Genomic DNA, 25,938 nt, shown 5'->3' with positions numbered 1-25,938 from the left:
TTATAGATTGTGTAGGAAGCCCCAGTCCTCTTTGAAGAAGCTCATAAACCATGCGGGCAAAGCTTTGGAAAACAGAAGAGAATGAAATGGTACATACCCCTCCGAAGGAATTACATACTAATCAACGTATTCATATTGTGGTGTGGGTTTGTTTTTTTCTTTTTACTATTATTCTTAAAATTGGTAGATGACACAAATATAACAAATGCAAGATTCTCTGTATGCCGATGCTGGCAAGGCTGGGAACTAGTGACATTTCTGAAAAGAACTGATGATGAGTCTGAATCAACCTATTGGTCCGGATTTGGCTCAGGGCGGGTACCAGAAGCTGCAGCCACGGCCGCCTGCATCTCCGATGGCCTCCCACCCCGCCCGCCCTCGCCCTCCCTCAGTAGGCAAGCGGCTGGCCCGGAGCCGGCACCGGTGAGTTCGAAACGCGGGGCGGGGCAGGGGGGCCTGAAACACAATGCAAAAGGCCTAACCATCTCGTTCATCCCGGCAGACTCCCGTGATAGCTCGAGGGAGGGAGGGAGGGAGGGCAGAATAGAAAAGGGTAGTTGGGAGAAGGGCGAGGTGAGGGGGGAAGGGCGGGGACTCGCGAGACAGTTTCCTAAAAATATATCAAAAATTAAAAAGTTCGTGCGATTCAGTCAACCAGCTGTCAAAGCACTGACACCAACAGTTTCTCCGATTTTCTTCCAATAAGTTAGCGTTTTCTCATGTTTAGTCTTATGTTTATTTTTCCAAAGGGGGTGGGGGTAAAAACATGGTTTTCTTTTATTATCAGTATGACTAAGCTCGAAAAGAACCGAAGTGGAAAATCCGGACGGTTGTCTCCAAGTGTATCTTGCAATAGACACTGAGAACCGATACTGTTGCTCCGTGGGACGGCTCAGTTTTTAAGTTACTTAGCTGTTCTGTTTTAATTTTGATTGCATATGTATTCTACCTAATATAATTCTTCCAAAGCCAATCCAGTATTTTAAAGCTAAAATTATTTTTTTTCCTGTTTTCCTTTTGTATTTAAAACATTTTTTTTTCCTTTTTTTTTAAAATTTTTCATTTCCTGTGTTTCTCCTCCTTGTCGCCAGTTTTACTACCTGGGCCTTCCCCAGACGTGTGCCTGTTAGTGGCGGTGTTGTTCAAGAACATCTTGTCCATGCCTTTGAGCGCCTCGGTGAGATAGTTCTGCAGGGCCGTGAGCGCCGCGCAAATGGCCGGGGCGCCGAAGCCGTGCGTGATGAGGCTGAAGTGCGTGAGGCAGCTCTGGATGCCCGGCTCCAGGATGGGGCTGGGCCGGCTGTTCCCAATCGGCGTCCGGTCCTGCGCCAACAGATCTGTAAATTCTTTACAAAGTTGCCTGCAAAGGGGTGGGAGAGGAGCAGGAAAAAAAAAATCACCCTTCGTGTCGTTGTCATTGACATTAGAAAGGAGATGCTCACACAAGCCCAGAGGCGCCCGGTCACCGTAGAGCCAGCCGGGGAGCGAGGCTAATGTGAGCGATTCCGCTCTGTTTCCTTTCCCAGCGCTCGCCCTTCTAGAGCAGCTGGGACTGGAAGGAAAGCGGGGGGTGGCGAGCGTATACACCCCTTGCATCCCACCGCCTATCTTCCCCCCACCCCCTCCCTTCAGTCTTCCCCCCCCCCCCCCTTCGTTCCAGGACTGGTAACTGCTTTGAGAAATCTGCTAGGCTTTAGCGATTGATTTTGAATATTCAGCCATTTTTAGCTCTCACCTGGCTGTTCTTTTAAAAACCCTTCCCCCCTCCTTCCCTCCTCCTTTTCCCTGCCTCTCCAACCTCTTGGTTATCAGGCTCAAAAAGCCCTGAAAGATTTCAGCCCCTGGGCCACACGCCTGTCCCTGGCACAGAAGCAGATTGCTGGAGCCTTGCATGGCCCAGGGCAAGCAACTGTTTATTGCAGAAGAGAATGCTGATTCCGTTCAAAGCAAAAATCTGTTTACCTGCAGTATTTGGGAAGGGAGGTATTTTTCCAGCCCCCCCCCCTCTTTTTTTTTCCTTTCAAGTGTGAGTGACTGAAAACCTTTGTACAACACAATATAAAAGGATTCCGACACTGTTTAAATAAATCCTAAAGGTAGATGGTTAAGACACTGGGAGGGGTAGATTTTTATTTGTTGAAGGTTTTTTCTTTTTATTTCCTCAAGGCACCTATAATTTAGAGGAATCTCCCAGCCTTAAAAACCCTGTGGGCCTCACTATAGATTGAGCTTATTTGAAAAATTTTATATATAGGAGGTAGGCAGGAGGATTTTAGCCCGGCAGGTCCCATGGCTTGGCTCTGCTGGCAGTCAGAGGCATGGCGCCCAAAGGCCACAGCCTTTTACCCACTGGCAGGCTCATTCCATCAGCCTCATTCCTCCACCACAGCTAGCCCGGGTGGTGAGAAATGAAAAACGACAGAATTCCAGCCCCAGGCCCTCTTGGGATAACCTGACACCTGGTGACTGACACCTGGCCTGGCCACCAGGTAAGGCAGGCAGGAACCTGGAGGCTAATGGGAGTGACCCTTGGGCGTCCCCTCCCAGATTACCCCCAGGAGGAGTAATGGCGAACCTGGGTGGAGAATACCTCCCCCCCCTCCCCGGCCCCCCCATATGAAAGGTTTTTTTGTTTTAGGGCTGGTGGCTAGAGAACACTAACAGACGTCCTCTCTCCACCCCCTATCTTCTGGTTCCTCCATTCAAAATGCACACATACATCCTCACACCAAAGAAGAAACATGTACCAGTTCTGACCTACATCGGGCCGTTCTTAAACCCGAGGTATCCCAGAAGCATCGTGGGGTCCAAATGAGCACCCACTGATTCCAATTCAGGGGGCTTTGGGCTAGGTCCACACACAAAAATATCTTGATACATTAAAGAAAAAAAAGGAAAAAAATATCTTGATAAAGCTCCCAGATGGTTCTGAGACTCACCCCAGGTTAAGAAGTGCTGGCCTAAGAGAAGCCACAAGGGGGTGGGGGGGGGGGGGAGTTCCAAGCATTCCTTAGGGAGGTGGCAGAGTGGTTTGTGGAATCCTGTCATCGATTTTATACGTTTCGTTTTATCCCCCCCCCCACCCGCCCCAGGACCTTTACTCCTTTATAAAGCACACTGGTCACCCACCACCAGACATAAGGCAAGGGGTAGGAGGGCAATTTACTGACAAAGATCTATTCTATTGCTACTGTTAGTATCAGAGGAAACCCTTCTAAAAATAGGGTGGGTGCCAGGTTTTGATCGTTGGAAGAGATGGTTCAAGTCTTTCCTTAAGTTTGTACTCATTACCGAAGTGCCAATAAGGAAATTCTGAACTGGGGAGAACAAATGCTTAAAAGTCAAACATTTTCCATCTTCAAAGCCCAAACCAGGGTCTGTAAGCAATTAAAGTTCTGGGACATTAATATTTTTTGACCCTGCGGAAAGGGGCAATCAAATTCCAATCACGTCTCAAAAACATCTGGACAAATTTGAGCAAATGATTTTTCAGCCTTCCATATATTTCTTTAAATTACGCTGTCAACGGAGCAAACCGCGTCCTCCAGCGCTAAATAAATGAGCGCGCCGCTTGGGCCGCGCCTGCGAGAGAAACGTGCGGGCGCACGCAGCGCCGCCCACTGCAGGCCTGAGCCGGCCATAAAACACCAACAATATGACACGGAAGCCAAAGACGGGAGTAAATCAAATAAATAGAAAACCCACTGTAAAAGTTCAAATGAGCTCTAGACCTAAATTTAGCCAGAGATTTACTATTTTCCCCTCTGGAGTTGTAGTAAATTTAACGTCTCTGGAAGATGCCAAACAGCAACGTTGGAAAGAGAGTAATTAGAGCGGCGGGTAGAGATGGGCACACGTGGGGGCCACACAGACACCCTGAGTGAGCACACGTGGCTGTGTGGACATGACAGGGAGAGGTGAGACCCAGGCAGAAATGTGCACATCGGGATCCGGGGAAGAACTGGAACAAGGACCCACGGAGAAGAGATCGGCCTGCTATCCCCAGGGTTGGAGAAGAGAACTCTGAAAAGCCTGCATTCAGAAGCCTAAAGCCATCCTCCCCAGAAACTTGGAAACAGAAGAGACAGAGGCTACCCCAAACCCACAGCCCATAATTAACAGAGGGAGTGGAGAGGGGGGAGAGGGGAGGGGTAAGGGGGAGGAGGGAACTACCGGCTGAGCGGGAGGGCTTCCAAGCCTGCAATACACAGGCTGCCAATCAATCCTACTTATAGGGCTGAGCACTTTCTCTGCCCAAAAAAAGGACGCCTGCCCTGCCCCCCCGCCCCCCCCCCCCACACACACACAAGCCAGGTGAAGTCAGGGATTTGGGACACTCACTTGGTGGCCAGCAGCATATTCTTTCGGGAGTGCAGGTCGCTGGGGTCTGTGTGCTGCCGGTTCAAATATTCAGAAACAGCTTTGGCGGGAAACTCTGTTTCGCAGATGTAGCCAAAATCCCGAGCTAAATGAACAGCTTCTCCTGCAAAAGCAGCAGCAGCAAAGGTAATCATCAGCACCCAGCCTCTCATCCTGCCGGGGCAGGAGGGGCTCCCTAGGAGGTCAATTCTTATTATTTACAGAGGAGGCCAGCTGTTGGGAGGCAAAAGCAAAGGTGTGACAGATGCCTGAAGTAAAAATGAGTGTCAGGCTGTAATTGACTTGATGGAACAAACTTTGCTCCTGCCTCTTTTTTCCAGTCTCTCCCTGATTATCCTTGCAGCCATTTCTTAGTTAGATATTCCCTGAATAGCTTCAGGGCCTCCACACCCCATGCTTTGTCTTAAGGAAAAGCTGGGCCGATATATTCAGAAGCCACTTTGCAATTGCCCATAGACACTAGGTTGGATATTCAAGATAGATACCACTCTTCTTAGTAGGATTATACCACTTTAGATAAATATAAAAGTCTTTCCTATCTTTTGTGTTATCTTTTGTATCTTCCTATACTTGTATTAGGAAAAGTCTCTTATTAATAACCAATATATACAAACACAAATCATGTGTGCAGATATCCACATATATTAAAGATGTCCCATATGGAACATTAAAGATGTTGTTCCATATACATTTTACACATATGAGTATTTCTATCCAGCAATGAAATATTTATTTTCTGTGTCTGTGTCTGTTTCTAGCTACTTAGGTTTCTGGTTTCTCCTCTTCAGAGGTCCCTGTTATCGTCCTTCTACTTATCGACTGCACAAAGGTGACAGGGCAGCTATAGAAAACTTGGATGTCTGAGAGGTCCCAGCTTCTGTGGAAGCCCCTCTCAAACAAGGCATTATCACCCTTTAAAGCACAGCCTTAGGGGTTCGAGGGAAGATCCCAAACATGAAAAAGAAATACATTGAATTCTCCCATAGCCACATTATTTTTAAGAACCATGTCTTACTTTAATCATCATTATGACAGTAACAACAAAAGACCAGAAATGGTGCTTGCAACAATTCAAAAAACTGAAAACTGCCAACCAACTGCTGGAATTTCAGTTCCACCCTTTTCCACCCAAATCCCTGTCTTGGGTTGAGATTACCATGACTGCTTTTAAAAATGACGATTGTGATATTACCCATTCACTGAAGGGCAAAAAGTAAACCCCCCGGGCTGAGAGTCAACCACTAATAAATGTGGTCTGGATATTTGGTGACTGTTGCCAGTGGAGGGTAAGTTTGGGCCAGGCAACTTTGCCCTAAAGCTGGCAAAGTGTGGTGCCTATAAAAGTGATGACTTTATGGTTGCTACTTACATAGTCTAAGACCCTGTCCTCCAAAAACCAGTTCCCCACATGAGTGTCATAATCTAACACCCATGAAAATAGAAGGAAAAACATACATGTTAGCCTCTAGACAAAATTCTACAACTTCCCCCATTAGGACCATCTGGATGTATTTCCTGTTCTTTCCTCATCCCACAAATTCAACAGCAGATCCTCTTGTTCTAGACTTCAGAAGATCCTTTTTAATATATATCATAAATATCACCCCCAACCCCAAAATGATGAGCAAATAATAATGCATTTGTTGTAACTATGTTCATTAATTCATAACTGATGGATCTATATTGAAGATCATACATGACTCCCTTCCATGTTTCCTCACGCCCCACCCAATTCTCTCCTAGGCCTTACTAAGCTGTATTTCAATAACAATAAGTCCCATGTAATCAATCAGCAGGAGATAGGGCCCTGGGAGTGACACGAGTTTAAAATAACCATTGAGAATTATGAACGTAATAATAGTTTCATAACTAGACAATGTATTTGCTACTCCTGATTCAGACGTAAAATCTGGGAAGGAGAAGGGGTATAGAATGGATTGCTATTTACAGTGGTGACTCTTGCTAGAGTTCAGAGGGTATTTCAGACACTCTGCCCTGCACCTGGCAGCAGAGGTGACCCCTGCACTGGCTTGGAAGCTGAACCTGAGTACTCTTCACAGCACAGGGACCCTTATAGACCTCCAGTGGCCTCTCTACAATCGCTGGCTCCCTCTAAGTAAAAAGACCTTTGAACTTCTCTCTCCACCAGTCGCTTGACATCCACTCATAAGGGCACAACAATTGCAATGATTTCCAGTTAATCATGAAATGTGTAAAATGTCAGCCTTCAGCCGACAGTTAAGCTCAGCCACTTCGTGAAATGGCCACACGTCTTGCTTACCTTCCACCAGGGAGGTGAGTAACGTGACATTTGCTGCTTTGCGCCTGCCCGCGGGTAAATTCAAACCGATTTTTTCTAGCCTTTCCCGCAAAGATCTCCCCCCATTTTTCGATTTGGCTCTGAAATTGCAAGAATTAACATTCTGATTAACCTCGGAGTGTTCCTGAAACAAAGTTTAGACTTAGCAATCTAAAGCCCAGTGGAGCTTGAAGAGGTTTTAACTTGAGGTTAGCACATTTCCCCCCTTCCTTTTGGTTATTTGCTGACAGTTCGCTGAGGTTTGCTTAATTTCTGCAATACAGGGCATAAAAAAAATTGCGCATTTTCTTTTTTTTATCTCATGAGGAAAAAATGATAGCAGATGGGAATAATTAGGGTGTAGGTTGTGGGTCTAGAGAAGGTAGATGTTGCACACACTCAAGCTCTTTCCTTGTCACAGAGCCAGTTAGGTGAGCAGAAACTGGGCGAGCACAGCCATGCAGAAAAGAGGAAAGAACTGGGTGGTTTAGAGAGGAGGAGGCACTAGCTGAAACAGGTGGGCTTTGCAAGGAAGGGGTCAAGAGTTGCTATAAGCCCAGCCAGGTGTGGCTCAGTGGTTGAGCATCTTCGACCCAGGAACCTCCCACTCAGGGCATATGCCGGGGTTGCCGGCTCAATGCCCAGTGTGGGGCAGCCAATCAATGATTCTCTCTCATCACTGATGTTTCTATCTCTCTCTCCCTCTCCCTTCCTCTCTGAAACCAATAAAAAAAACATATATGTATATTTTTTTTAAAAAAGAGTCACTATGAAATGGAATTGGGTTAAAAGGGGAAGGAAGATAGAAACATGAAACTAATGGTGATGCTAATCATAACAACAGTAAAACTAACACTTTGGGGAGTTTAGTTATGTGCTAAACACTTTATATTATCTCACTTAATCTCACAGCAAGTTTTACACACACACGCTTAAGGCCTGGGGGTGATTGAAAGAAACTTCCACACTCTGGGGCTCAAAGGACTCACTAGAAAACTGAACCGAAGTAGAGCTCAGCTAGAGGATTCAAAGTGAGAAAAGCCCGCAGGTCACACCCTTAGTTCCTCCCAAGGCTCTCCCTGTACCTGCTAAGGTACGGGCAAAAACACAAGAAGAGAACCGGTTACTCGGACCTCTCTTGCTATTCCCTCAGCCACTTTTTGGAAAGAAGGGGGCCACCAACCCCTGAAATGGGCTAACCGGAGAAGTTCACCTCATACAATGTCACCTTCGCGTCAGCGCCATTACCAAAGGGTTCAGGCCTTGGCAGGGACTCTGGGGGAGGCTTTATTTACATCTTAAGATAAAAGCCACCTCAACTTTCCACAAGGAGCCTATGGATTGTCTTCCTCCACTATTAGGGCGTATCTTAATGGCCCCAAGGAATAACTATTGATACTTCTAAAGCGGTGACATTGTTATTATTGGTGGTAATATCACTGAGGAAAGAAGGTCACAAGTCTAGAACAAAGTGTTCCAAACTGTGGGGCACAGTGCATTAGCGGGTTGTGACCAACTTAGACGCCAACTGCATTTTAATCAAAATAGAGAGATTGATCAGAGTACCTTGCAGGTACGAAGAGGGTTGCTCTGTGAAACTTCTGTTTCAGACAAGTGTGTGTAGCTTTCAGGTCTCACTCAGGCTGCATGCCCGGGAAGTGTCCTGGGGCTAGGAGGGAGCGGGACGCGGGCCAGGGCTGGGAAAGTGGAAGGTTCCCAGGGCCGAGCACCCACCCCGGGGCGGAGCAAGGCAGCGCGGACCTGCAGAGCGGGAGCCGCAGGAGGCGATTGCGCCCCCGGCCTCACCACGTGCGGCCCGCAACTCCTCTCTCGCTCCGCGCTCCGGCCGCCCGGTTGCTAAGCAACCGCGTCCAGCTTCCCAGAGGTTTTGGCGCGAACCCTCTCCCCCTCGCCCCAGAATAACTAGCGTGGGGGCGTTTTACCTCCTGAGGACGCCGCCGAGGAGAGACGCATTGAGGCATTCGGGGGGCGAGAGCCGTCTCTGCACTTCCCCCACCGTTACTTTGTACTTTGAAGTGGAACTGAGCAGAGACAAACGGCCGGGAACCGAGCAAAACACCTCGCCGGTGTTGACGGACATGCCTCCCAGGAAGCCATCTTTATTCATCATCAGAGAAGTCACAGATTTGGGAGGAACCGGAACTAGAGAGAGAGAAAAAAAATATATGCCATAAAGGTGACCGGGTTTCGATCCTGGTGACCGGCTGATAGAATGTGTCCGTGCGTGCGCAGGGCCCGGGCCACAGGACGCGCGCTAAGCGGAAAGCGGGAGGAGGAAGTGTTTGTGGCGCTGCGGTGCGTTCAGAGCACTGTGTACCAGCAAATGGAAAAGCCGCCAGTCCTCTGGAAATTTACCCCGTGTGTGCAGACAGAGGAGTGTCGCTGGCCACGGCCCCCTTCGTTACATACACACATAAAGACGCAACCCAGAGTTTGGATTGTGCTAGGGAACCGGGAAAATCCTATTCCATGCTGGCTTGGTGACCTTAGACATGTCACTGAACCTCTCTGAATCTTGCCTGGTTTCTTCATCTGTCTCCTGAAGGTGAATTGTCACTCTGCATGATATAAAATGGTAATGCAGTGGGGCCTCTCTCCTCTCCCGTTGGACCCAAATCCTGGTCATCACTGGAGAGAATCAAAAGGGTGGGCCCCATCAGGTGCTGTGCCCAAGACCGACCAAGTAATAAATACCATTAAGCTGGGGAGGTTGGGCCCCAGAGTTGCTCATTTCTCTAAAACGGATCGCATTCTTTCCTACATCCTAACAGCAGATTCATTTAGAAATGAACCCAAATGCTCCTCTCCAGTGAAAGCAATTCCGCAGTGACATGAATTTTGTTTACAAATTAACATAAAGCACCGGCTGTGATTGTTTGGAGCCCTTATGATTTACAACAGGTGCCCTGATCAATCAACCAATCACTCTAATTCATGTGAGCTGCGGTCTTGCCTTGCCCCAGTTGTTTCATTTCGGCAAGTAATTGATAACAAACCGCACTCAAGGTATGTTTTATGCAGAAGTTAATAAGAGCTGACAGCTGGTTGCCACTGCTACCCAGGCGCACTCAGTGTCTCCAGCCTGTATTTCTGTTTAATTGTCTCAGTGTCATCTGCACCCCAGGCAGAGGCGGGGCTCAGCAGAACCAGAAGGCTGGGAATGAGGAACAGTGAACGGTCAACCACCCAGTTCCCTGGCACTCTGGCTCCCTTGGACTTTGCTTTTTGCAAGCCCTAGAAGCCACTGTGCAGGCGGCTTCTTCCGACCTGCCCTATGCCTCAGCTTCTTCCACTGGGTAAGGAGGCTCCAAATACTCCAGCAGTATTTGTTCATCACCAGTCCAGGAAATTTACTGAAAAGGGGGGCTTCCGTTCCCCCTCTTTAATAAGGACTCTGTCTCACCCTGTAATCCTGGTAGTAGAAAGAGATGCGCTTTCTGCCATCGGGAGCCTAGAACTCTACATGTCAAACAAGTTGTATAATTTCCCTGGTATCGAACAGACTAACCAGCACAATATTTTGGTAACAGCTTATTCTCTGTATCACAGATAACAGCATTCAGACCTTCATGATTATTTAGAGCAGCGGTTCTCAATCTGTGGGTTGCGACCCCTTTGGCGGTCGAAGGACCTTTTCACAGGGGTCGCTTAAGACCATCCTGCATATCAGATATTTACATGACGATTCATAACAGTAGCAACATTACAGTTATGAAGTAGCAACAAAAATAATTTTATGGTTGGGTCACAACATGAGGAACTGTATTTAAAGGGCCAGAAAGTTGAGAACCACTGATAGAACCTCCTAAAAGCCAGGTAGGTCCCAAATCTTTCATTTACTATGAATTGTATTCGGCCCTTTACAAAGGTTTTGTGGAAGGGGGCTTTCCTAGGGCAGTGGGTGTTGGACTGAAGCATTCCCTTCTGCCAGTGCTTAGCAGATACTTTTGGATTTCTGGCTCTGTCCACAGAGTCCAAGACCTTATCCCAGGGCAGATGAATGATGTCAGCTAGCAGAGGGGATCTTGTGCACTGACGTGGTGGAGGTGGTGAGTTACAGAGGGACTTGCTTCTTTCTCATTCCCCTCATCATATTCTCATCAGTGATGCTGCTTCCCACTTAAGAGGGAGCCAGTAAAAAGTTGAAGTGTGAGTATTAATTAAATTTGAGTTAAATTCACTTAATAGACAGTGATTGGGATGGGACCATCTATCATTTAATTCTCTTATACAGCATCCACATCTGTTTTAATCAATCTTGTTCCTCACAGCAGTTCCGATTTCCGTATGTCAGATTCATATTCAAGCATTATAAACAAATAAATTATGATCGTGGAAACTGACATTAGATCACCTTGGAAAACTTTCCCCCAAAATATAGATTGCCCTTTGTATTTTGACATGGTATGAGCTGTAGAAGTAAACTGTATGAAAATCTCACACTTGCTACTCAGCAACATTTTCATATTTAAATACTACTTAGAATATTTTAACAGAAGAAACCCCACTCATCTAAAAATAGTAAGTTCAGTTCCTAGTTCCTGGATAACTGAGTATCTCCTGAGGACTGGAATTGTACCTGCTTCTCACAGCCCCAGATGCCAGATCTCTTAAAGAGCCAGGCCTTCAGAGACACTTTATAACCTGCCCTCTAATTTCACTATTGTTAATTGCCTGATTTACCTGACAAGAGCTATTTCCTTTGGGGAATGTGTATTGCTCCCTCCCGTGGACTGTACCTTCCTTTCCACATATACATTATCACCTAAATATCACCAATCCAGTCAGCTTCTGTCAGCACACTGCTGTCTGGGGGAGAAGGGGGGGGAGTTTTTTGTTTGTTTTTATCCATAAACAACTATTTGAACAGACATGCATCAGATATTTCCATTTTTTAATTTAAGTGTCCGTCATAGTCCTATCCTGTATTTTCTCAACCTCAGGTTACAAACCTCTTTTCCACCGGGACCTTAGCATTGGTCACCTAGACTAGAGCCTACACATTTCTAGTCCCAACTTTCCTGTAACTCCATAGCACTGTTATCATCTACCTTCCCCTCCACTCTCACACCTGCTTAGCTCAGCTGATTAACCCCATATTTTATTCTTGGTCTTTCCCCTTCTGCTTTCCTCCAGTTTATCAATAAACCCAGGGAGCAACAGGGCCCGGTTGATTTGTTAGTAATTATGAGTACACTGTTCCTGCTCACGGAACCCAGAGATGACTAAGATAGGTTTAAAGCGACAGCAGGAAATGGTAAGGAAATGGAGCATAGCAAAACTCAGCACGAAGCTCTCAGTTCTTTACATGTTTACAATTTTCTGTGCATACATTAAAACTGTTTTGTGGTGTGTGTGTGTTTTTTCTCTCTTCAGTTCTCAGTTGGATGGCATGGCCAACTTCTGGATGTAACACCCTCGAAACTTGCTCCCCTCCTCCCCTTTCCCTTGCCTTATTTTGGGGAGAAGGAAAAGGTTTAAAAACTGAATAGTATTCCATTACTGTGACTGGAGTTTTATTTAAGAAAGAGGAAGAAAAATGATTAGAAGGAATATTATTTATTAGTGGACTATACAGAGCCAAAGTGTTAACAGGCTAGCTCTTAATCTGTATTCGTTAAACTTAAGTGTGAAATTGTAGCTTTTAGATCTTTGTGTTTGACTGGAAACAGACCCTCTTAATCTGATCTGCTGGGGGGGGGGGGGGAAGAAATAGATTCAAGGGCTACATCCTTCTGAAAGGTACCTGAGCTTAGATGTGTAAACTATACCAGGAAGCCTCCAAGAGGTTGAGCATTGCTTGAAATAATTACTTCTCACCAACAGAGCACCCCCTTTCCCTACACTTGCATTGTTTCTCATCTACCAGAGGGCTAAATTTTATTCCAAACGTATATATAACAATTGTACAAAATGAGGACTGAAATCCTGGAAAGAAAAATAAAAGGATTCCCACAAAGAAAGCTGGAACATAAGAAAAGCTGCAGACATCCAGAGCTGGCACCCTTTAGGGACAAAGTCTAAAGAGGCTAGAAACTGAGTTGGGTCCCATGGCTTACTCGACGCGTGGGACGTGGGACCTCGAGAAAGTCATTGACGGATTCTCTATGTTCCCACACCGGAGGTGGGGTGGGGTGGGGGGTGGAAGAAGCGCGTCTAACCTTCCCAGCTTTGAAATTCTACGCACTCTGATTCCTCCCTGGGTGGCTGGAATGTATCTCAGAGTTCCTACTTGAATCAAGAGGGATCCAAGTCAGCTCTGGGAAGGCACACCTCTTCGCTGGAGAGGAAACTCACACCTTTTCAGACTCTCAGTCCTTTTGACCTTTGAAGTCAGAAGGAAGAATCCCAGCAGAACCTACTGTAATCGAAACTGGCAAATTCTCTATTCTCCCCCACCCAAAAGAAAATCCGCACCAATCAAGGTGTTTTTGTGGGGAAGGGGCCAGAATTAACGGGGAAAAGGGAGAGAATGGAGGTTACACTGAAACTAACCAAACAGGATATCCCTAAGACCAACGAAAATGCCCCACAGTCACATTTGGACCTTGGACTCCAGCCACACGAGCCTTTCCAAGAAATCCCAGCATTTTTTTTTTCTGATGCCTAAGGTGTATAACCAATTGCATATTGGCCTCTGATTACACCCAAACCTTTTTTTCTTAAAATCTAGGTGAGACTTTTTTTTTTAATTTGTCTGTAGGATGTTGGCAGTGATCATGGTATTAGCTGGACACCCCCACCCCCAACCAGCCCAGATTCCCAATCCTAATGGAACTGAGAGTTAAGAATTATTTTTTAATGTCTCGTTGGATTTTTAGACTGTTAATGTACCGAATCCTTCTCATTATTACTTTATTGATTGCTCATTGACCAGCCCCCTTCAAATCGTATTAACCACCCTCTGCCGGTTTAGATTAGGAGAGTTTAAAAAGCACCTTTCATTATTCCCACCCCCACCCCCCACTCCTGCCATGGAGTTGAGACTCTGAGACTTGGCAGCTTAATGGGAGCTCTAATGGGGCAGCTAAGAGGAGAGGGGCCACGGTCCCTGCCCATTGCATTAATAGCTCAAAGGGGGCCAATCCAGAAAATTAGCCGTAAACGAGCTCTGGAGATCCTCAAATGAAAGAGCCATTTATCACGCTGGCTACCTTCACTCCACTCGTTTGCTCTCTCTACTGGGAACAACTCATTTCCTCTTAACTAAATTACTTCAGAAATGTCAGCTAAGCCCAGATAGCAAACATAACGAGAGAGCTGGCCTATAATCTATGGGGTGATATCAACACGGCTGAAAAATTGGAGTGGTCAAATTTTAAAAGTGGGGTGTCTTTCCATAATGAGAGAGAGAGAGAGAGAGAGAGAGAGAGAGAGAGAGAGAGAGAGATCGAGAGATCAAGATCCTTTATACCTAAATTTCCTGGCTTCATAAACAGGCAGAGACACCCAAACCTGGGCCAGTTGGGGCAATTTTACTAACAAGGCAGAATTTTTAAAAATCTCTTTAAAAGCCCATTAGAAAATAAATTAAGCAACCGACTCCCCTGCCAGTTGTTGAAATTTAGAATATTTTGTTCAGAAAACTTTCTTACCTCCTCTTTTATTGAAATTAATCTTTTGGAGACATCCCTCAAAAGGTGGGGGTTGGGGGTGGGACAAAGATGGAGACCAAAGAGCAGAGCAGGAGCTAATGAACTAACTCATAACCTTTTTTTAAGTGGTACATAGTAATTTACAAAAGCCAATCAACCACTTACTCCTATTTCACCCATGACTCTCCGAAACTAAAAATATGATATTGGGATCTTTTCTTCATGTAATAATAAAGCAAATACCTAAAATATTAAATAATGGAGTAAACCTAACACTTCCTATTCATACCACACCTCCTAAATCAATAAAGTGACAAGGGTGCCACTTAGATGTTTTAAGCTGCACGTTATTTAAAAAAAAAACCAAAAAACCTTTTAGGGCCATAACAAGTACTGCATGTTTCCAAAACAAAACCAGTATCTTTAGTCACTATCCTCCTTTTCTTATTCCTGAAGATACCTTCACGCATAAATATTCACATTCTGATGACAAACACATACAAGCCCTGAAAGGAAAGCCTCACACATCTGAGAATACAGTGGGGCCTTGACTTACGAGTGTCCCGACTAACGAGTTTTTTGAGATACCAGCTGTCTCTCCGCCGATTTTTTGCATTGAGTTGAAAGAGTAATTTGAGTTAACGAGCTCCTTAACGAGCTCGGTCTCCGAACGAATTAAACTCCTAAGTCAAGGCCCCACTGTATGTTCAGCTCCCTTTGATTAGGCAAGCTAAATTCCAATTATGTTTATTGGCCTGGCTATGAATAACATTTCTGATTGGTCATCGGTTGGCATGCCCCACTGCCAGCCCAAATGCTGCTTCTAGGATCTGGAACTCTGAGCTAAGGATTCTGGCTTTCCATGAAAATGGATGGGAACTAAAACAGAAAGAAACAAAAGCAGCCAATGAAGAATTACACCTCTCCCCCCCCCCCCATTAACCAGCAATTAACCAAAAGAGAAGACCCAAGAGGAAATGGTGAAAGTGAGCTGTCAGCACAGTTGCAAATCTAAGCAACCAGACACTGGAGCGAACCCAAAAGCTGGCATTAAAAACTGAAGAAACGATACTATCTAAAGAAGAGAGGGAGAGATATTTAAAGCAACACTTAAGTAGTTTTGCCCCAAACCTTACTATTCTTCGTTCATTCCAAAGCCAAATGGCATCATTTTAAGCTTCCACCTCCCAGCTCCCACCTCTCAGAGCTACTTTCTCTGCCTTTTGTAAAAGAAATGTAGAATGCCTCACCCTTCTTGGAATCCTCACTTCACAACCCTCCTACTCTATCAGCTTGACTCTGGATTATTTTCCAAAACATCTTTCATTGTTTTTGTGCAAGTCATGTGGCTCCCATGAATCATAAATGACTGAGGCTGGGGCTTGTTGACACCAAACAAGGACAGGTCTTCTCCAGCATAGATAAGAAAGGGTTACTGTAGTTAAAAATGTATCTCCAAACACCAGTTCTTGTGATAATTAAAGATCGTTCTGTTTACACATTCAAGCTCCTAAATCTGTGGCATGTGAGTGACATTGGGGCCCTGCGACAGCCACACTAATCGCCACGCGTTCTCTCAGTGACAGTCAGAGAAGAAGGGGAAAAATGAAGCAGCTGCAATACGCCCGAAATGAGTTATTGTAATTACATTTAATTAGTTTAATTAGTTAATTATTTTGCTTACAGCTGTACAAGAGACTGCAAACATTTGTTAATATCGCATGCCCTTTAACAGTATGGGGTGATTCCACAGTCACACTAAATCATGAACGCATATGTAGGAAGACTTAGAAATGTGCATTGGCTGGCTCGGCTTCTCAGGATGCGCATATTTAGCGACACATTTGGCACAATTAAACAAAATAAGGAACAACTCATAAAACACAGAGTCCTGGGAACAGAGTACCACCGAAAAAACCAAATGCAAAAACAAGGAGAGAGGGCACTGTCTCAATGACCTAGGGTTTAGTTCAGCAAACTCCAGTTTCAATGAAATAATTACAGTACATTTTTGAAAGCAGTGTTTCCCAGCTAGTTCCATACATGATGGTAGTGCAATCATTTGAGAGAGTATTTAGAATTGCTACCAAATGTACCAGGAGAGAAATGGCAATAGTCTCTGTCCCTCTGTCTCTTTCATCCGGGTTTCTGCCTGCGGTTTTGTTTTTCCCTCCTCCCCCCATTTCCTTCTTCCCGACATGCCCTTTCACCCAGACAGCCGCTGTTCTGTAATTGTTAACAAACATTTGTGTCTTATAAAATAATGAATTGCCCAAAGTGAAAACTCATCATGAAGACCATGAATGCACAGGAGAACTCTGGTTACTTTTGGGGGGAAATATTCCATACCTTTTTTTATGACAGACTGGTCCAATAGATTCATGCCGCTGTTATTGGCATCTTCAACTGACTGTGAATATAAAAACATCACTATTCAAATTGACTGGATATTAAAGAATCGCACACATAAATCATGTCATTCCAAACTGGAGTGTCTGTTATTTCCATTTATATTAATTCACAAAGGGAGGTTTTATTATTATCATTATTATCTCCAAATCGACATCGAGATGAAATTCACCCAAATTATACATTCTTCCCATGAAAGAAGAGGAAAAAGGAAACTGGGAGAGTCATCTGGGATGTGGTATTGGTTCAGTTATTATATTCAACACAGACATTACATAAGACATGTAAACTTTTATATTATTTGCTCTTATGAATTGTGAAAATTTGGCAACAGCTGAAAGATTTCCACCAATATTAGTAAGAGCAATTTCAGTTTTCTATTCTATCCCTGCGCATCTTAACTCCAGAATCATTTCACAAATACATAACAGTTTACATTATGGGATTTTAATTAAAGTCTGAGCAATTTGGAATGGAATGCAAACAGCAACACATAGGAACATGTTTGCAAGCCCCCAGGACTGCACACCCACTGCAGTCCATACACATCCCAAGCACTGTGGCCTTCCTGCTGTACGACAGTCCCTCCGAGGAACCTGCACAAGTTGCTCCCCTCTCAACCCAGCTGCCCAGCAGGAAGCACACCTGTTAGGACGGCAGTCACTACAGATACACAGACACACACAGAGGCCCGGATGCTCCCAGTCAGCACCTGGCGATTGGCAAGAGCATTCATCTTCTGTGCCACAGTTTCATCCCCCAGAAGGCAAGTTTCCACCCTGGGTGTTGGCAGCACTTCTGAGGGGAAATAGCTGTTGGAATGGGTTTCTCACTGTCTGGCTGTGCATCCCTGGGCCTCCAAAAGCAGTGGGTTCCCTTCCCTGCCCATGCAATGAGGATAAATGCTGGGTCCTTCTGAAACGGACAACTGCTTTCCTTGATCCACAGGAATCTAAGCTTGGACCCATTCGTCACCCATGGTACAGAGAAGTCCAAAGCAAAGGGCCCGGTGGCGAGGTGGAATTTTTACAGCACCTCCCCACCCCCTCCCTCGTGCGGCATCCCAGACAAGGTGTGTGCTCCTCCCAGGGGAGAGACTGCCTGCCCCAAACAAGCAGCGCGTTCGAAACTAGAGATGAGATGATCTAATCGTGGAGGGGGCACGTTACTCTGTTTCTTTGGGTATTTAATAGTCACTCCTCCGTTCTCGGAAAGGTGAGGGAAATTGTTATTCTCAGTAAGAACCGTTTTCCCAAGTTGCAACATGCCAGGCACATCTTAAGAAATAGCAAAAAGCCTTTTAAAAAAAAACAAGACCGACTTCATGGAACTTGTTGGAAACTCCTCAAGAGACCCCACCACACGCGCGCGCGCGCGCACACACACACACACACACACACACGATTCGCGGCTCTCTGTGCCCACGTGTCTACAGTGGCGACGTGTCCACGCAGGACCAGAGCATTCGCCTGCGTCCGGGGGCGGGCAGAGCCCCGCGATCTCACGCGCCCGGACCAGTGCGCCCCCCACACCTCGCCCTCACGTCGGTACGTAAATATGTATATACGCCTCATCAGCGACGTGGGGTAGTTGTGGTAGTTAATGAGAAGGCTCTTGTCTGATTTTCTATCTAATTACGGCCGCCTGCTGGGTTTTTGTACAGGATATTCACGCAGCATGCTGGCGCTTAATCGTCACAGGGAGGATCGTAAAGATTTAATTAGGACTGCATGCGGAAGCGCAGAAAAACAACTCAGACTCGTAATTACTAGACTTCTTTAGTTAAAAGTGATACCAGGGGTTGCTTTAAGACACTGGGGTGTGTGGGAGTGAGTGTGTGTGCCTGTGTGTGTGTGTGGGGGGGGGGGGGGTGCGCGTGCGCGCGCGTTGGGAGGTTTGACCGAACAGCCTCATGTGTTTATACTCATGGGTGGTAGAGGTGATGAGAGGTGAGAGAGCAACTGATGGGAAGAAGCAAAGAGGTGTTCCTGGCAACTAAACAAACTCCAAACGAGGTGTCATCTCAGCCCCTCTTTCTTTCTGATGCTGTTTGTTCTAAGTTTTTTTTTAAACACTGCCCCCCACCACCAACACACACACACACACACACACACACACACACACACACACACACGGTGAAATGTAGCATACCCAGAACCCAAGCATCGATTTGCTAGTTTAATAGCCCCTGTGAGTAAATTGAAATAGAAATTGACAGGGTTTTATAGTTTCATTTAAAAAAATATTAGGAGCATTTGGTTAATTAGCTCTCCTCTCATGGTTGGGGCGGTGGCCGTGAGTGTGTGTGTGTGTGAGTGTGTGTGTGTGTCACACAACAGCCCCCCAACCCTTGGCCAGATGAGGACCCCTGGTTGTGAAGTCCGCCAGCAGGCAGCACTCTCGGGATCTGTCTGGTTGGCGGGCGGGGTGGGGTGGGGTGGGGTGGGGGTCCAGAACACACACTAGGCCTTTGATACTGAACCGTGACTACAGCCCAGGCCTGTGGAACCCCGCGCAGCAAGCCCATTCTGGCTGCAGGGAACTTTGAGACCCAGCAGGTTCCTGTAACTTTGGGCCCCCCAAGCTCCAGATCCTGAAGCTGGAAATGGAACCTCTGGATCCTGGGCTCTGGTCTTGGATACATCTCCTCTTCCCCGTCTTTGTCATCCACCCTGTGTCAAGACAAGCACACCTCACGAGATGGGCCCCATCTGGGAAAGGTGCGGGGTGTATCCTTCGCCACCCTTAGCACCCGGGACCATCCACACAAAGTCCCCAGAGCCTCCCCACTTCCCCGGACTCCTGGCTGGGATGCTTCTGGGGAAAGCATGAACTGGGCAGAGGTGGGGTGGGGAACCCGTGAGGCTGGGCCTGCACCGGCTCCCCTCTGAGCTACCTTAGCCTCTGTGGTCTGTGTTCCCACCTGCAGCAGCTGGGCCCACTGGCCACGCTTTGACAGGGGTGTTCTCCCAAATGCTAGCCCCATTTTTCTCTCACCCTTCACATTTGGCCAAACACCCAAAACACTCAAAGCGCCTCACAACGATCTTTTTCTTTAACATCTAAAACCAAATAAATCCGTTCCCTCTTTGGGGGGAATTCCTCTGTTGGGTCACCTGAGCCACTCGGCCAGCAGGGTGGGGGTGAAGTGACAGCCAGTGTCAGCACTGCCAACAGCAATGGTGATGAGCTGATCCACTTTCATTATCTAGCACTTTGAACCGTACTCAGAAAGGTTAATTTAAAAACTCCTTCCCCCCAGACACACATCACTCCAATGCATTAAAAAAACCCACAACTATTAAATATTTCTTTTCTCATATGATATTCTGAAATGAGCATGATCTCCAGACAGGGACAGTCAAGCTCGATTAAATCAACAAAACTATCATTCTTATTACGGTGGGTAAATTCAGCCACAAATCAGGTGAGACCGTCATTTTTTGGAAACAATAAATAACTGAATTTCCTTTAAAACAGTAAACCATCACAGACTACCCACAGACAGCATTTGATGTTGCCACCGCATTTTAACTGTTCAGCATACATTTCTTTTCTTCATCAAAATAGAGAGGAAGGACTTGTGCACCCTTTTCCCTTTCCCATTTCGTTTTTCTTTGCCTCCGAGGTATGCCTACCATAATGCACAAAGTATACAACTATGCCAAGGAGACCAAAGTGTCAATTAAATACCTTTCCACCATATTTATCTTTTCTGGAGACTATTTAAACTAAAGAGCCAAAGGAGACCTGCTTAGAATCACCCAGACAGGTTTTAAAAAGCATTTCTTTGATGTCTCTTTGTTTAGTTTAATCAAGTATTCTCAACCAAATCAGGCTCCATTGTGTAGGTTGCAGATGGGATGGTGTGTGGGTAGGGGGAGTGTTTTGAGCCTTTTGTTTTAAGAAATAAACACGTGATGCCTTTCCATTGGGATGGTAACATCGAGGAGGAAGAGTATTAATGGAGGGGGAGGGTTGAGAGGGACCTGGAGAATATTGCTCCACAGGCATTTAATGGACCGAAAGGTGAACAGGACCTCTCAAATAGTAGTTGTGCTCGTGGACTCTGAAAACAGAACTGTGGCTCTCTGGGTCTCTCCCACAAATATTCCATTTCTTGGGTGATGGTTCTGGAATTCAAACATCTTGGCAAAGGGACCTGCAGGTTATGGGACATTCTAAGGGATACCTGGCTTGGATCAAGGTAGCCCATGTTTTTCTTCCAAAGTGCCTTAACCAAGTCTTTGCAAATCCAGCAGAACCTCTGAGCCTACAGAGGACCCTGTGCCTCTGCACAGTAGCCCCAGCCCCTAGGCAGCTGGGTCTTCACCTGCCCAGTCCTGGGGCCAGGCCCACTCCAGGACGGGCTGAGCGAGGAGGTGCCGTGGGGAGGGTCCCCAGGTCGCTCACACAACACACCAGCGAACAGGAAGGGGCCGGTAGCAGGAAGGCGAGACGAACACATCCAGCCTTGATGCTGATGATGCTAAACGATCAAGCTACACACACATATTTCCCTCCTTCATGATTTCATTCCTAGCGGTTCTACTTTCATAATCGGACCTCCAGACATCACCACTAGAGAGCCACACACGTCCCTACAGACAGAAGCCGTTACACATGCTGTGTCCAGCGGGTCCCTAAAGATGCAAACCACCTCCCCCAGGAGACAGCCCCCCTCCCCCGCCGCTCCCCTCTCCCGGAGCCTTCGCGATACATTTACTGTCATTTTCGTTTGTTCGGTGGTGGTTACCTGGACGTCTTCCATCCCGGGGTGGCCGAGGCCGTGCAGCGAGAGGCTGTCACCCATGCCCGCGTCCAGGCCGTGATGCGCCGAGTGCAGCAGCACGTCGGGCCGGCGGACCGAGTGGTAGTCCCTCCGGGGGTCGAGGCCCGAGAGCTGGGGCAAGGCGGCCCGGGGCTGGGGCAGGAGAGAGCCGGCTTCCGAACCCACTTCTTGCCGCTGCCGTTGCCCCCAGGGGTGCTGCTGGGGCTGGTGCAGGGGGTTCAGGGAGTAGGGGTCGTTGACGTGGGAGTAGGGGTCCTGGCTCTGGTGGTAGGGGAGCGGCTGGTAGGGGGGCGGAAAGTAGGGCGGCTGGAAGTCGGACGACGGGGTGTGGGACAGCGGCGGGGCGCTCGAGTAAGGTCCTTGGGACACCGAGCCCAGCTGGGAGAGCCGAGAGCTGTGGCTCGGGACGCCATCGTGCCGGTCCTGGGAGCCGAGAGAAAGGGAGAGAGAGAGAGGAAAGAGAAGGGGAAGAAGAAGAAGAAGGAAAAAAAAAAATACAAGCGACAAATGGAGAACCGGCTTCAGTGATTCTTCCCGGGACGGGGGAAGCAGGAGTCTGAAACTTACACGGCCAAGTTGACTCAGAGGGCGAGTGATTTTCAGCAATTCCAAAGGCAAGGCTTTGGGGGGCAGGGAATGGGGAGAATCACCCACACAACCGACATCGGAGCCTTCCGTGGGGAGTGCAAAGCCAGCAAAAAGGGCGAGGGGGAAATCGCTGTGCATGGGGTGAGGTTCTCAAGTCCTTCGTTAAAAATAGAGCCGGCTTACAGATCGTCTTTGCTCTTCTGGGTGTTCAGGGCAATTGTTTCTAACTCTGCCAGGGTTCCCAAGCACAACAGATGAAACTGCACCCTGTCAGCTGTGCTGCTCCTCCAGTTCAAAACCAACTTCTTCCTTCACTGGCAACCCGGGGGGAGGGGAGGGGGCCGCCCGAGGGACTCCCCACACCGCCCGACAATTCCAGGAGCTGCGAGGAATCTGTGTGATCTGGGTCCCCAGTCCCCCCTCCCGCCCCAAGAGGAATGAATTGAAATCGTGTTTGATTGAAATGGATCTCATTAGGAATCACATCCTAAGCCCCTGTGAAGTTGAGCTGTGGTTTGAAGGAGCTATTTTGAAGGTTGCCTTTCTCTATCTAATGCTATTAGATACTCCAGGGTGTGAAAATGAAGGACTTGAGGTTGGAAGGAGGGAAAATAAAAAAGCCCAGAACTCCCTGTTGGTCCTATCTGGAATGGTAAACTAAGTGAAAAAAAAAAAAAAGAAAAAGAAAAAGAAAAAAAAAAGAGGAGGTCTGTGTGAGAGAGAGAAGGGTGTTGAAGTTTCTCCCTCTCCGCTGTGCAAATGCCACGGTAAAGTCCCTGTGTTTCTTTTTGGAGAAATAGTCACCTCAATTTCTAAACTGCAGTAGCAAATGAAAAGTTTTCTCTTTGGTTCCCCCCCTCCCCTCCCCAGCTGACTCCAAGAGCTCAGACGGAGAACACACAATGCAAGAGAAGCAGCTGCAGCCTCGTCCAATTATGGTGCTAAATTACCAAGCCAAAGGCGCTCGGAGGAAGACAGGGACAGAGAGAGTGAGACACGCACACAGAGACGGAGAGACGCAGAGAGACAGCGAGAGGGAGCATGCAGTTCTGGTACAACGTGAATCCAAACTCACCATGGATGAATAGGTGTGGACTAACATCTGGAAAAAAAAGCCTGGTTACTGCTCAAAATCAAACAATGATTTCCAAAAAAAAAAAATCAAGGAGTCCAGCAAAGAAACGAGGAGCTGGACCCAGAAGCCGAGCTTGAAGTGTTTCCAGGGCCAGCCATCAAAAAAAAAAAAATGTCCCCCCCACCCCCAAACAAGATTGGCACTGCTGTCACACACAGAGCTCTTCACCGGTCTCTTGCTGTCTTTTTGGCCTTTTTTTTTCTTCTGCCTTTTTTTTTTTTCCCCGGGCCCCAGAAGCCGTCCTCTTCCACCCGCAGCTGGGCTCAGACTGCTCGGGCGCCCCTTCCTCCCTCCGCTTGCCTACACCGCCTCATAATAATTGATATTCATGACTATTAATATTACACGAGTACTTTAAAGGGAGAATGGAGGACAAATGGAGCGTGAAGCAGCAGCCAGCGCAGAGCTCCCCTACTATTGTAAATGACGTTCATTCAGTGGAGAATTACTAGATGTAATCAGACGAGGGGGCTGGCAGAGGCGGACGGGGGAAAAAGTTTAGCAGGAAAGAGGCAGAACTTCAATGGACTGAGCTGGGGACAGCCGCTCGCAGAGCAGCCTCTGTTCCCCGGGACAGGGCAGTGAGGGAGAGCATCGCAGGGGGCTGGTGTAGCAGGAGGTGTCCTGGTTCCTGGAGAGGGACTTTCCTGATGGGAAGAACTGATCGCCCCGAGGTGCTTGGTGTGCAGATTAAAAAGCAGAATGAGAAGGCGTTGTCTCCGCGTTTGGAGGGGAGAGGAGAGGAAGCCGGTGGGCCCGTTGTTTACAATGATGTGTGCGGACATCCACCGGACACTGGAGATGATGCTTATGTGTTAGAGGACGGAGGCGACATGGGGGCTCGTGCAGCCGTCCCCACTTTAATGCTCACACACTGAGTCTGTGATTTTTACCTCAATTTAAAATACATGCCATCAATCTTCAGGCACACTAAACCTATCCTTTCCCGGCAAAGCCAGGGGCAACAGAAAACCTTTTCGGATATTTCAGGAACCCGTTCGACTGGCTTGACTGCCATTTCTGTTAAAGTTCAACCTTCCTCCCAACTTAAATGGGCTCCTTCCACCAGGCTGCGGGTTCTCCTCTATTTTTCAGCACAAAATTTAGCAGCTGGGAATATCTGCAATATTCTCTCTCTCTCTCTCTCTCTCTCTCTCTCTCTCTCTCTCTCTCTCCCCCCCCCCTTTATTCTCTTCCCCTCTTCCACGCCACCCCTTCCTCTCGCCCTCCCCTCTTTCTTCTCTCCCCCCTCCTTTATCATTTAGCCAGTTTACTTTTCACAATCGAAGAACGAGTGATGCCCTGCTGACTTTCTCGCGCGCCCCGAAACCCGTCGAGATAGACCACGAGCGCGGCCCACCAGGCCCCTCGCCGCCAGCGTCCGGCCCACCTGGGCCGCTCGCCTTTTCTTCCTAACGCTCGTCCCGCCGCCTTCCCCTCTGCGCTCGCCCCGCGCGTTAGAGCAAAGGAGGCCGAACCGAACGGGCACCGCAAGGCGGAGGCCAGGCTCTTGGTTCCAGTCGATACAAAACCACAAAGAGGAAAGGAAAGCCCCAAGCATCATGTGTCATTTGCAGGAAGAGGTCTCTCTCTCTCTCTCTCTCTCTCTCTCTCTCTCTCTCTCTCTCTCTCTCTCCACAATTAGGATTCAGGGCTGGGCAGAGCTGGGGGGCCCTGGGCGCGAGCTCTGCCTGCGGGCGCGGCAGGCGAGCCCCCCGTGTCCCGCGGGCGGGCCGGGGCCGGCGGCGTCCGTCGGAGCTCGCGGCCGCCCTGTGCGCCGCGGGGAGCCCAGTGTCCGCCGGGCGGCCGAGTCCGGCTTTCCCGGGTCTCCCCGGAGCGGCCGAGTCGCGTTTCCCCAACTGGTTGGGGAGAGAGGGGGTCTGGTCTGGTGTCCTACCGCGACCGCTCCTCCCGACCCGGCACCGCCGCGCTCGCCGCCCGGGCCCTTCCCTGCTCCCTCCTCGCTCCAGTCCCCGCTTTGCACTCGCACCGCCGGCCCGCAGCTCCGACCTCCCTCCCCAAGTCCTCTTCGCGGGGCGCCTTTCTCCAGGCTTTTCTTTCTTCCCTCCCCCGACGTCTCCTGGAAATCTTTGCCCCCCACGCCTCCCCCCCCCCCGCTTCCTCTAGCACCTAATCGGGGGCTCCGAGGCCATCCCGCTCGGGAACCGGGCTCAGCGGGCTGCCGCCGGCCTTTCCTTCCCGCCCGGCCGCCCGCCCGCCCGGCCTGGGAGCCGCCCCGCCGCTGGGCTCCCGGGACCGAAAGGGCGTCGCGGGCGCGGCCGCTCCGACTGCGGGCGCCCCGGGTGGCGGCCAAGTTCTCCGCCGACGGGGAGTTGCGCCAGGGAACCGCGCGCACTGAGCAGCGGCAGCAAATTCGCTAAAAATGCCCAGACGTGGGGTGGCGTGGACGCTCTGCCCCTCAGAGAAGCAAAACCCGAGAAAAGAGAAAAAAATAACTGTGCCGACTCCTTGGCGAGGGCTCCATCCACACCCATCTATCTACCTCCCTCTTTCTCTTTTCCGCCCTCTGTTTGGATCCGTTGGTGGTCGATTTCAGAAATTTTATTTGAAAATTAAAAAAAAATGAAAGCCTGAGTCCAATGAGACCTGAAAACCTAATCCTCGCCCACACTCCGGACCAGGGCTGCCCCTGCCTTCCGCAGCCTCTGCCTTCCCTGCCCACCTTCCCCATCGGAGTCTTAGGGGGCGAGGGGGTGGC

The 25,938-nt window shown here is 48.2% G+C and overlaps 1 protein-coding gene across 4 annotated transcripts; it reads right to left on the bottom strand.

Annotated features, from left to right (window-relative positions):
• TFAP2B (transcription factor AP-2 beta) lies at positions 1-23,509 on the bottom strand (the record flags this gene model as incomplete). 4 transcript variants are annotated; one of them, XM_081094911.1, is made up of 8 exons in its annotated part: positions 1-62; positions 1,101-1,360; positions 4,342-4,483; positions 6,662-6,780; positions 8,623-8,842; positions 16,645-16,705; positions 21,461-21,919; positions 23,160-23,509. In XM_081094911.1, the coding sequence occupies 8 exons, from the start codon at positions 23,184-23,186 to the stop codon at positions 1-3; spliced, it is 1,350 nt and encodes a 449-aa protein (XP_080951037.1). The 4 variants fall into 4 exon arrangements, with proteins under 4 accessions (XP_080951037.1, XP_080951036.1, XP_080951035.1 ...); XM_081094910.1 differs by lacking the exon at positions 23,160-23,509 and adding an exon at positions 22,064-22,222; XM_081094909.1 differs by lacking the exon at positions 1-62 and having other exon boundaries at positions 183-1,360.
• Between the last annotated feature and the right edge of the window lie 2,429 nt (positions 23,510-25,938).

The sequence above is a fragment of the Myotis nattereri genome (genome assembly GCF_964212035.1).
Source record: "Myotis nattereri genome assembly, chromosome: 6".
NCBI lineage: Eukaryota > Metazoa > Chordata > Mammalia > Chiroptera > Vespertilionidae > Myotis > Myotis nattereri.
The sequence above is the reverse complement of the archived record's forward strand: the minus strand, read 5'-3'. Positions and strand labels throughout refer to the sequence as shown.